Consider the following 13,245-nt stretch of genomic DNA (forward strand, 5'->3'; position numbering starts at 1 on the left):
AGAATGAGGTGGATGGACAACTTTAAAGAAAAAATACAGAATGGAACACTGAGAGTAATAACAGGATACACCAAAACCACCCCAATGGGACACCTATATACAGAAACCAAAACACTCCCCATAGACCACGGGGACCAATGTAGTGATCCTTCAAGATGGACAGCAAAGTTACCCATTTTCAAAACCGATTAACCTATTCACTTGCTCTGAGGGGCTGGCACTCAGGCACTGTACTGGGCCCAAGATATCTCTTTATCAATTTTAACTGTATTTTTTACACTTTTTCACACAAGTATACATACCGAAGGTTTTTTCCCCCTTACAAGGGAGGTAGCTAAAAACAAAGGCATAAAATCCACTCCCACTCTTTCCAACCCCACATACCCCACTCCCATTCCACCTCTCCCTCCCTCTTATCTTGGTTCCTCCTGGATGATGGGTCATCCCTGCATCTCGCCCACTGCCCTGGGTCAGAAGCAGTGTCACAAGACAGCACATCCACAGCAAGGCCACTTCATTAAATCGGAAACTCCTTTCTCTTCCCCCTCGTGCAGAAAAAGAGAAGACAGGGAGAATTCCTTTTGGGCTGTGTCAAATTATTTTTTCACACATACTTTCTTACCCCCTATCCCCCACCCACTCCCTTTCATGCACCATAGCATTATATGTACACAACCATTCTCCATTCACCCCTATCTTCTGTCTTCTTCTGTCCTTCCTCAACAGACATTCCCCTCTTTTCCAATGCCCCTTTTACCCCATCCATCTCATCCTTGGTTGCCTCTCACCCTTAATACTCGCTTCCATCCTGCTGTCACTTTCTCCCCTTGTACATCTCATCACCTTACTTTTACCCACATATATCTTCAACTTCCTTCTTTCGCACACTGTCCCAAACTCTGTCACTAACTTCCTCAATCCCTTCTCTGATCCTGCCACAAGCGCAGTGTCATCAGCAAACAACAACTGGCTTATCTCCCATTTTTCTCCATTTTCTTTAACCATCTCCAATCCCCAACCCATTATTCTTGCATTTACCTCTCGCACCACCCCATCCATGTATAAATTGAACAGCCAAGGTGACAACACAACCCTGGTGAAGTCCTACCTTTATCTCAAATCAACTCTCTCCATTTCTAATTCTAACACAAGCTCTACTACTTTTGTAAAAACTCTTGACTGCTCTTAACAGCTTTCCCCCTATCCCATATATCTGCAGTACCTCCCACAATGCCTTCCTGTCTAACCTGTCATAAGCCTTTTCCAAATCCATAATGGCTCAAAAAACATCCATGCTTTTTCCTAAAGCTTTTTCACATATCTGCCTTACCACAAAAAGCTGATCGATGCAACACTTACCTGTCCTAAACCCTCACTGTTCCTCACTAATTACTCCCTGTGTTCCACTCTTAATCCTCTCAATCAAAACCCTCCCATAAGCCTTCCCAGGTACATTTAACACTCACACTTGTCCTATTTTCCCTTGTAAAGTGGAACTATACAGGCACTCTTCCAGTCCTGCAGCACTCTACCCTCGTTTAAACAAACATTAAGTAACATCACCAGCCAGTCCACGAGCACGGTACTTCCTTTTTTTTTGCATGACACCCATCCAACCCAGGTGCCTTACCTGCTCTCATCATCTTAAAAACTGCCTTCACTTCATCTTTCCCTCCATCAAAAAATGTCATATTCCCCCACTGTCTCCCCATAGAACATGTACATCCTTAACCACTTCCATACTGTGACGCCTACGTAGGCGTCATGAGGAGCAAGTGGGTACGTGATGATGCCGACGTTGGCGTCTTGATTTTATTTATTGCAGTCGTACATACGTAACCTCCATTCTCTCTAAATTGGCTTCATCATATTTTCTATGGTTATCAAAATTCACGGGTGGAAGAGAACGAATGATTGAGCACTGACTTTATTTTTTATAATGCAATTATTATGACGCAACATCGCACGTCGGGCAGCTAATGCTGCCAGATGTGCGATGTGCCCCGGATTGAAGAGGTTAACCTGAAGATAAGATTTCCCTGGATGAAACCATCGAATTTGCGGAGAAATTTATTGCTGCACTTGAGCAATGGCCATTTATTTCTGAACAAGAAATTCTGTGGATTTACAGCCTTCAAGGAAAACTCATCAAAGAGAAGCCCAAATACATGAAATAACGGAAAATCCAGGATATTTTAAAGAAAATCTCCACCCCTACACCACAGCCTCGGTCAACGTCACCTCAACCAGGACCTTCTAGTGCACCGGACCTACCTCTACCTAACACAAGGAGCAGCACACCAGCAGCATCGAACCCTACCCCAGAAATGCCTGATGTGAGTTTACCTGGGTTTTTACATGACATCCAATGAAGACCTAATCCCTGATATCACCCTTGCTGCTTGTAAAACTCCATCCACCTCTATGTAATTCACCTCTGCAGTGATTGTGTGGGTTCTACAATTTGTGAGCAGAAGAAATCACCTACCATTGGTAAATATAGTACAGTACCATGACTCATTTCTGTATTTATGGATTCTTTTTATCATTTACCTGTACCTGTATTTCTCTTATTTAACTTCTTTATTAACTTCTTTAATGACTACTTAATTTCCTTATCTCTAGTACAATTTTTTATTAATTTACAATGAATTCCTGCATAATCCGTAAAAATTTATTATCAGGTCTGGTAAAAATCCTGAGGATTTTGGATAATCGAGACGACTTGTATTTGGATGAGGAAATGGTCAAGAAAATATTAGTTACACTGATAAGACCAAAATTGGAGTATGCTGCAACAATATGGACACCCAGTACAAAAAAGAATATAAAGAAATTAGAATACAAAGAGCAACAACAAAGATGGCACCAACACTCTCCATATTAACAAAGATTGTCCAAATTGGAACTACCAACTCTGGAACAAAGAAGAAAAAGAGATCTAATGACTATAGAATCATGAAAGGAATGGAAATCCTAGATAAAGATTTATTAAAGTGGGACAATAGAAAAACAAGAGGACATGAAAAGAAACTCAAAAAGGATAATTATAGAAGAGATCTGATAAAGAATAGCTTTCCACACAGAGTGGTGGATACCTGGAATTAATTAGATATGGCAACAGTGTGTGCAAATATTATTCAAGAAGTTAAGAACAAGCTTACCCATCTGGGGTATTGGCTGCATGTTATTGTGGCAAAGTAGCATGCAGTTGATACTTTAGAGTCTATATGGGGCGCCCCTACAGACCAGAGCCATACATCATTTTGTCTGTGATAGAAGAGGACTGTTCACCGAGAATGATGGCACTTTTATTATACTGCAACTGCCCCTCTTGTTATGCAGTCCCCCAACCCCTTGTTGCTGTTCTGTACCATTTCTGTGAATATTCATTTCCTTTTTTCGCCTACCCTGTGGTGGGAGATAGAATGCTGCCACCAAGTCTCCCCACTTGAATCGTAAGAGGCGAGAAAAACGGGACGGGGATTGGGACTAGACATCCTGCTCCCTGTAGCTCCACAGGGGACATTCCTAAAAAAAGGAAAGGCATAAAAGGGTCTAGGAGTTTTCCAACCAGTACCCTAAGGTTTGGGTCTTTTAATGTGCATGGATGTAGTACAGATGAGAGTAAAAGGGAAGAGATAGGCAGTATGTTTGTGAGAAGAAAGATGGATGTGTTGGCTTTGAGTGAAACTAAGTTGAAAGGGAGGGGCAAGTGTGAGTTTGGGAGTGTAGTTGGGAGGTTCTCAGGAGTGAAGAGAGGGTGAGGGAGAGAAGGAATGGCTATACTAGTAAGTGAAAAGAGAGGTAAACATGTAGTGGAGTGGAAGGAGGTTTCTTAAAGGTTAATGTGGATGAAGATGAAACTGGGAAAGGAGATGTGGGTCTTTGTAAGTGCATATGGGCCTGGTAATGAGAAGAGTGTAGAAGAAAGGGAGGCTTTTTGGATAGATTTAAATGAGTGCATAGAAAGATTAGGGAGAAACATCAGTGTAGTAGTTTTGGGAGACCTTAATGCTAGGGTAGGAAATGAACCAATAAACGAAGTGGTTGGGAAATATGGAGTTCCAGGGAAGAATCATAGTGGAGAGTTGATGGTGATGTGTCTAGAGAGTTGATGATAATGTGAGTGTAGTAGTTTCAGAGGGATTAGCTTGTTAAGTGTAGTTGGGAAGGCTTATGGGAGGATCTTGATTGAGAGGATTAGGAGAGGAAGAGATGGAGTAATTGTTGAGGAACAGTGTGGATTTAGGACAGGTAGAGGTTGTGTAGATCAAATTTTTGTGGTAAGACAGATATGTGAGAAAGCTATAGGAAAAGGTAAGGATGTTTTTTGGGGGATCTGGAAAATACTTATGACAGGGTAGACAGGAAGGCACTATGGGAGGTATTGTAGATATATGGGATAGGAGGAAAGCTTCTAGGAGTTTTTACGAAAGTAGTAGAGCATGTGTCAAGATTAGAAATGGAGAGAGTGAGAGGTTCGAGGTAAAGGTGGGACTTCATCAGGGATGTGTTATGTTGCCCTGGCTGTTCAACTTATACATAGATGGGGTGGTGCGAGAGGTAAATACAAGGGTGATGGGTCAGGAATTGGAGATGTTTAAAGGAAATGGAGAAAAGTGGGAGGTGAGCCAGGTGTTGTTTGCGGACGACACTGTGCTCGTGGCAGGATCGGAGGAGGGATTGAGGAAATTGGTGACAGAGTTTGGGAGAGTGTGTGATAGAAGAAAGCTGAAGATAAATGTGGGTAAAAATAAGGTGATGAGATGTACAAGGGGTGAAAGTGGCAGCAGACTGGAAGTGAAAATTGAGGGAGAGCGACTGGAGGAAGTGGATAGTTTTAGTTACTTGGGTGCGAATGTGGCAGGAAAGGGTGGAGTGGAGTGGAGGTAGAATGTAGATTGAGAGAAGTGCATAAATGCCTTGGTGGATTAAAAAGTGTAATAAGAAATATACATTTGTGAATGGATGCTAAGAGGAGACTGTATGAAGGAATGATTGTGCCAACAGCACTGTATGGGGCAGAAACATGGAACAAAAGAGAGGAAGAGAGAAGGAGTTTGAATGTGTTTGAGATGAGGTGTCTGAGAAGTATGATGGGGGTTACTAGGCTAGATAGAGTGAGAAATGAGGAGGTGAGGAGGAGAACAGGGGTGGAAAGGGAGTTGGGAGATAGGGTGGATGAAAGAGTATTGGGATGGTTTGGACACATGGAAAGAATGAGTGAAGAAAAACTAGTAAAGGAGGTATGGAAGGCAGATGTGGAGGGAGTGAACATGAGGGGGCGACCTAGGATAAGATGGATGGATGGGGTGAAAGGGGCTTTGGGGAAGAGGGGAATATCTGTTGAGGAAGGATGGGAGAGGACAGAAGACAGGGGGGAATGGAAAATGGTTGTATATGGATGATGCTGCGATGCATGAGGTGGAATGGGTGGGGGGATAGGGGAGTGAGGGAGTATGTGTGTGAAAAATTTGATGCAGCCCTATGGGATTTCTCCCCATCTTCTCCTTTTCTGCATTAGGGGACAGAGAGGGGTGTCGGCAGTTTAATGAAGCATTCTTGCTGTGGATGTGCTGTGCCTTGTTACACTGCTTCTGACCCAGGGCAGTGGACAAGATGCAGGTATGACCCATCATCCAGGAGGTGCCAAGATAAGAGGGAGGGGAGTGGAGTGTGATAGGGATGGAATGGGTGGGAATAGTTTTTATGCCTTTGTTTTTTGGCTACCTACCTTGTAAAGGGAAAAAGCCTATGGTATATGTATGTATATATGTGTGAATTGTGGACCTGCTTTGATAATGTTGTCAACGTAAAGGCCATGGATTGATTGATTGATTGTTGCCAAACATGTGATCAACAACATGTGATCAAACATGTGATCAACAACAAACAACAACAACAGAAAGTTCATTGTCACTGAAGGAGAGATATATTATACATGTCTCATAGTTTGATGTAATAGTAGTGATTTTTGCATAGAAAATCACAGACTGGAAACACAAAAGCCCCTCAGTGACTGGCAATGGTCCCCAAGCTTTATACAGTGCCATGGGAACAATTACAGTACAAATAAGAATGCAAAGTTTCTGCCTAGAGAAATCTATGGGATGGCCTGAAAACTGTTGCTGACTGCTGTGGGGAGGGTTCAAATCATTGAAACTTTAGGTAGCTTTTGTTATTATAACTACATATGAATGTCTTGTTGCATTGCTTAGACCTAAGTGATGAGGCAGGTGACAGGGATGACTTTTCATCTATGGTGTGTTGTAGGAGGGACAATGGGTGTGATGTTGGTGTATGCTGTGACTTGGCCACTTCTCTTATAATGGGGAAAAGGCCTTTAAGCATGTTTGTATATGAATTAATGAAATGATTAATTATTATTTTATGGGAATAAAGTGCTTAAGTTGTTGGGCTTGTATTAATCTCTCTGGCATTTTTGTTATTATACAGGGAGCAGTTTTATCATAAAGAAGAAAAGTCTGCTTGCTTTAGGGAAGTCTGGAGGTGTACGAGCTGGTGCTGGTGGCTATGGATATCTTAGACACTGGCTTTGGTGGGCAGGACTTCTGTCAAGTAAGTTTTAAGTTGTAATAGGTTGTAAAGTTCCTCTAAGCCCTTTAATCACTTAATTAGGGTAGATAATTATTATTCCTCTGTGATGCCCATTTTCCACCCAAAAAACAAAATGTCAAATGTCCATCAAATGTGCCGTCATTTGGTAATAGATGTCTGAATTTTATAATGACAATAATTTTCATGTAAAGTAGAAACAGATTTTCCTGGATCTTCTTGGATTTTTTTTTTTTTTTTTTTTTTTTCTATGTTCAAAAAAGACCATGAGAAAGTGGGGATTTAACCTTTGTTATTTACAGATATGCTGCTTATTTATAGCCATTGTACTTCAAAACACATGTATCTACTTATAAGAATATATAGAAATTGTAAAACCTAGCATTTGATGGTTAATATCATAAGAAATATCCATATGAAAATATGCACCTATACAGTTATGCACACAATAGAACCTTTGGAATTCATGGAAATGGTGCACATACAACTTTATAATAATTTATTTAGTACAGTAGTCAATACATACATATACCAAGGCTTTTTCCCCCTTCCAAGGGAGGTAGCCAAAAAGGGAAAGGCATAAAAACACTCCCACCCATTTCATCCCTAAATACACTCCACACCCCTCCCACCCTTCCTCTCATCTGAGCACCTCCTGGATGACGGGTCATCCCTGCACCCTGCCCACAATGAAGCGGCCTTGCTGTGGATGTACTGTGTCTTGCGACACTGCTTCTGACCCAGGGCGGTGGGCAGGGTGCAAGTAGTCAATACAAAAATTAAATCAATAACCTTTGGCCATGTTATGGGGAGAACTTTTGAAATTGATATGGGGTACAGTTATCTATGCCAGTAACTTTGTGAGTGCTACTGAAGCCCATTACGCCTTTTAGTTTTGTGGGGTTATTGGTCCTCACATTTTGTAATTTTGACCAAACTGGTTTTACACCAATATTACCACCTGTAGAAGTTGAAGAGGACAGTCTCATCCTCACTGTCTGGACCATCATCATCACTGTCCTCCAACTGTTCCTCAGTTTCTGAATTTTTGCAGCCAAAATCTCTTCTATTTCCTCTTGTGTTATCTGTAGATAGAGCTTTAATGGACTATGTAGTGGTAAGTAGGATTATGATAGGAAGAGTTAGGGATGTACATATGCTAAGGGGAGAGGGTGGGGGAATATCAGATCATTTTCTGGTGGAAGGTAAGTTGAGAGTGGAGGACAGATGGAGGAAGAGGAAAGGGACAAAAGGTAGGGAGGTGCTTAGGGTGAACTCTCTAAACGAAGAGGAAAAGGAGAAGGAGTACAAGAGGAAGCTGAAGGAGGAGTGGGAGGGAGTGAAGGATAGAGTGCAGGTAGGTGTGGAGGAGGAATGGGGATGGTTCAAGGAGGGAGTCACAAAGTGTGCAAGGATGGTGTGTGGAACAAGTAGGTCAGGAGGAAATAGAAGGAAGGGTAGTGAATGGTGGGATGAGGAAATGAAGAAGGTTGTAGAAGAGAAGAAGTGAGCTTTCACAGATTGGTTACAAAGGAGGACAAGGGAGTCATATGAGACGTACAGGGAAAAGAAAAGAGAAGTAAAGAAAAAGGTAAAGGAGGCAAAGAGGAGAGCAGATTTAAAATGGGGTAAGAGTATGACAGAAAATTTTGAAAGTAATAAAAAGATGTTTTGGAAAGAAATTAAGAGAGGAAGAGGAGGCGAATCAAGTAGAGAAGAAAAGGTAAAAGGTGCAGATGGAGAGATGATAATGGAGGAGAAGGCAGTAAGGGGAAGATGGGCAGAATATTTTAGGGAGTTGTTTAATGTGAAGGAGGATAGGGAGGGAAAGATAGCTGCAGTGGGAAATGCTAAGAAAATGAGAGTGATGAGTGAGGAAAATGGAGGAGAAATAAGGAAGGATGAAGTGAAGGCAGCAGTTAAGATGATGAAAGCAAGTAAGGCACCTGGTCTGGATGGATGTCATGCAGAATGTCTTAAAAAAGGAGGTATAGTGATGGTGGACTGGTTGGTGAGGTTATTTAATGTTTGCTGGAGAGAAGGTAGAGTGCCGGAGGACTGGAGGAGTGCGTGTATAGTTCCACTTTACAAGGGAAAGGGGGACAAGTGTGAATGTAGTAGTTTCTAAGGGATTACTTGTTAAGTGTAGTTGGGAAGGCTTATGGGAGGATCTTGATTGAGAGGATTAGGAGAGGAAGAGAGAGAGTAATTGGTGAGGAACAGTGTGGGTTTAGGACAGGTAGAGGTTGTGTAGATCAGATTTTTGTGGTAAGACAGATATGTGAGAAAGCTATAGGTAAGGGGAAGGATGTTTTCTGGGCCTTTATGGATCTGGAAAAGGCTTACGACAGGGTAGACAGAAAGGCACTGTGGGAGGTTATGCGGATATATGGGATAGGAGGAAAGCTTCTGGGAGCTGTCAAGAGTTTTTATGAGAGTAGTAGAGCTTGTGTCAGGATTAGAAATGGAGAGAGTGAGTGGTTTGAGGTAAAGGTGGGACTTCGTCAGGGATGCGTTATGTCACCCTGGCTGTTCAACTTATACATGGATGGGGTGGTGTGAGAGGTAAATGCAAGGGTGGTGGGTCAGGGATTGGAGATGGTTAAGGAAAATGGAGAAAAGTGGGAGGTGAGCCAGCTGTTGTTTGCGGACGACACTGCGCTTGTGGCAGGATCGGAGGAGGGATTGAGGAAGCTGGTGACAGAGTTTGGGAGAGTGTATGATAGAAGAAAACTGAAGATAAATGTGGGTAAAAGTAAGGTGATGAGATGTACAAGGGGTGAAAGTGGCAGTAATCTGGAAGTGAGCATTAAGGGAGAGCAACTGGAGGAAGTGGATAGTTTTAGATATTTGGGTGCAAATGTGGCAGGAAAGGGTGGAGTGAAGGTGGAGGTAGAATGTAGATTGAGAGAAGCGAGTAAATGCCTTGGTGGTTTAAAAAGTGTAATGAGGAATAGGAATCTGGGAATGGATGCTAAGAGGAGACTGTATGAAGGAGTGATTGTGCCAACAGCACTGTATGGAGCAGAAACATGGAACATGAGAGAGGAAGAGAGAAGGAACTTGAATGTGTTTGAGATGAAGTGTCTGAGAAGTATGGTAGGGGTTACTAGGCTAGATAGAGTGAGAAATGAGGAAGTGAGGAGGAGAACAGGGGTGGAAAGGGAGTTGGGAGATAGGGTGGATGGAAGAGTATTAGGATGGTTTGGACACATGGAAAGAATGAGTGAAGAAAGACTAGTAAAGGAGGTATGGAAGGCAGATGTGGACGGAGTGAACATGAGGGGACGTCCTAGGATGAGATGGATGGATGGGGTGAAGAGGGCTTTGGGGAAGAGGAGAATGTACCGGTATGTTGAGGAAGGATGGGAGAGGACAGAAGACAGGGGTGAATGGAGAATGGTTGTATATGGAAAATGTTGTGATGCATGAGGTGGATTGGACGGGGGAATGGGGGTGAGGTAGTGTGTGTGAGCCAAACTTTTTGACGCAGCCCGAAGGGATTTCTCCCCGTCCTCTCCTTTATATGGGAGGACGGAGAGGGGGGGGGTCGCCGATTTAATAAAGCGGCCTTGCTGTGGATGTGATGTGTCCTGCGACATTGCTTCTGACCCAGGGCAGTGGACAGGGTGCAGGGATGACCCGTCATCTAGGAGGTGCTGAGATGGGAGGGAGGGTGGAGGGGTGTGGAGTGTTTTCGGGGATGAAATGGGTGGGAATGTTTTTGTGCCTTGTCCTTTTTGGCTACCCCCCTGGTAAGGGGGAAAAAAGCCTTGGTATATGTATGTATGTATGTATGTTATCTGCCAGTGTCTATGGAAGCCAGTCTTCTTTATGTGACCTTTTTGTAGTAATAATGATAATTTATGAACTTGTGATACAGTACAGTACAGTTTTCATCTCATTAGGTCTGGTCAAATGCATGTTACATATTGTCATCATAATTCATGTCATTCTTATTTTATATCGTGTATTTTCTTCTACACACATTTCTTTTACATCAATGTTAACTGTAATAAGTGGAACTTGAGAAAAAAATGTGAAACTCACAGGTTAATAGATATAATGCAAGAAAGGGACGGATGGGCAGACTGTACTTTCTTGGACTTCAGAACAAGCCCGTGCAGAGGGGGGGTGCTGGGGGTGCCCGAGCACCTGCCCCTTTGCCCTGTGCTCCAAAAGTGCCCTTCACAAAAATATATAAAAATGAAAGAAAAATTATTTCTCACAGGCTTTTTCCATTTTCTTACCATTCAGAAATTATAATGTGGAAAATGGTGTTGCACCCTACCAGATAGTTGCCAAATACGAATGATACAAAAGAGTGAAGTGCCCAATTTCCTGCCCAAATCACCTGCCCCTTGCAATGTTTGTGCATATTACTGTTACAGAAGGCATTTGATAAAGTACCACACAAAAATTATTAAGAAAATTTGAAACAACAGGAGGTATACAAGGAAAGCTATTGAAATGGATGGAAGATTTCTTGCATGGAAGAAAAATGAGTGGTGCTCAGAGACAAAAAATCTACTTAGATAAAAATGATAAGTGGAGTCCCACAGGGTTCAGTGCTGGCTCCAATAATGTTTGCTATATATGTAAATGACATGGATGAAGGTGTAGAATGTTGGATGAACTTCTGTGCAGATGACACAAAATTACTAAAGAAAGTACGGAAAAAGATTGTGAATCGCTACAGAGATATCTGAACAAGGTCTGGAAATGGAGTAAAAAATGGGAGGTGAGCTTGACATTTATGGAATTTGGAAAAAGTAAAAAAAAAAAGAATATCAGGACTATATAAAGTTCATGCAAAGGAAATAAAGAAAGTTGATTCCGAAAAGGACCTAGAAGTAATCATCACCAAAGACATGTTCCCAGACAAGCAGATAAACAAAGTAGTCAGGGAAACCTACAATTTATTAAGATAAATAAAGGTGGCTTTTAACCCCTTCCATGCGGTGCCGCATACGTAGGCGTCATGAGGAGCAAGTGGATACGCGAGGCTGCCATATCGGCGTCTTGATTATATTTATTGTAGTTGCCCCTCCGTTATGACATACTCTCTAAACTGAATGTAATCACATTTTCTTTGGTTATCAAAATTCACGGGTGAAAGAGAGAACGATCAATATAAGTGGTGACTATATTTTATGATGCGAGTATTATTACGACACGTCGTGCGGCTGGCATTGGCTGCTGCCCGCGAGATTTAAGGCCCGTACTGAAGAGGTTAAATATTTGGATGAGGAAATTGTAAAGAAAATACTAGTCACACTGATAAGACCAAGTTTGGAGTATGCAGTAACAGTATGGACACCCAGTATAAAAAAGAATACTGTATAAGGGAAATAGAAAGAATCCAAATAGCAATTACAAATATGGCCCCAACACTTTCAAAACTGACATATGAGCAAAGATTGTCTAAATTGGAATTACCAACCCTGGAACAAAGAAGAGAAAGAGGTGATTTATTAGCCATTTACAGAATTATGAAAGACATGGAAGTCCTTGATAGAGAAAACTTATTAAATTGGGATAGAAGGAAAACAAGGGGACATGAAAAGAAACTCAAAAAGGACAGTTACAGAAGAGATCTGGAAAAAAAATGCTTTCCACACAGTGATGTCTGGAACAAATTGATTGAGAAGACTTATTAAATTGGGATAGAAGAAAAACAAGGGGACATGAAAATAAACTCAAAAAGGACAGTTATAGAAGAGATCTGTCAAAAAAAAAAAAAGCTTTCCACACAGAGTGATGATGTCTGGAACAAATTGGACAAAACCATAGTGTGTGCAAACACCATACATGAATTTAAGAACAAACTAAATGTTGCAAGATACAAAGACGGGTTACCACGAGCATAGCTCTCCTTCCTGTATAATACAACTAGGTAGGTAAATACACCCTTGGGTGATCAGCAGATCGGCCAGCTGATACTTTGAGTAATAAACTGTCAATAGCATAATTTTAAGCATCACAACACCACAATGCATTTCTATTTTCACTCCAAAGCCTCTATATCATGTTTATATGCTGAATTCATATCATGAGTGCATAAACATGGCCAACATGAGCAATTCCTGTGACACCCGTGGTGGTCACATTCTTATTATGTATTAATTATACTATTTCACTACATTTCACAACCATATTATGGGTATTTTCTTCTACAGATACTGACATACATCTATCCATCTATGTACCAAAGGCACCCCCTTACCAGGGAGGTAGCTAAGTGTTATCAACCCATTTGATGTCCAGTGTGCATAGGCATGTTTGGAAAAAGTAAAAATAGAATATCAAGGAATTATAAACTTGGTGAAGAAGTAAAAAACGTGAGCTTGAAAAGGGACCTAGGAGTAATTATCAGCAAAGACATGTCACCAGACAAACATATCAATAAAATAGTTGGAGAAACCATCAACTTACTAAGGTTGATGAAAGTGGCTTTTGACTATTTGGATGAGGAAATGGTAAAAAAAATAACATCGTAAGGGTGTTTTTTGGGCCATTATGGATTTGGAAAAGGCTTATGACAGGGTAGGCTGGATGGCACTGTGGGAGGTATTGCAGATATATGGGATAGGAGAAAAGCTGTTAAGAGCAATCAATTTAGATTTTAATGGTAAGAAATTGGCTAGTTATGATGTAAAAGCTCTA

General features: G+C 41.5%; 1 protein-coding gene across 3 annotated transcripts in view; it reads left to right on the plus strand.

The window, feature by feature from the left end:
* The window catches only part of spict (magnesium transporter spict), a 222,489-nt gene that overhangs the window by 34,195 nt on the left and 175,049 nt on the right, over positions 1 to 13,245 (plus strand). For all 3 annotated transcript variants that reach the window (XM_076203689.1, XM_076203688.1, XM_076203687.1), the window contains exon 5: positions 6,460 to 6,582. In XM_076203689.1, the coding sequence (XP_076059804.1) occupies positions 6,460 to 6,582 (123 nt within the window). The remainder of the gene's footprint in view (positions 1 to 6,459; positions 6,583 to 13,245) is intronic.

The sequence above is a fragment of the Oratosquilla oratoria genome, chromosome 20 (assembly GCF_046742065.1).
Source record: "Oratosquilla oratoria isolate Oo_2021 chromosome 20, ASM4674206v1, whole genome shotgun sequence".
NCBI classification, from domain to species: domain Eukaryota; kingdom Metazoa; phylum Arthropoda; class Malacostraca; order Stomatopoda; family Squillidae; genus Oratosquilla; species Oratosquilla oratoria.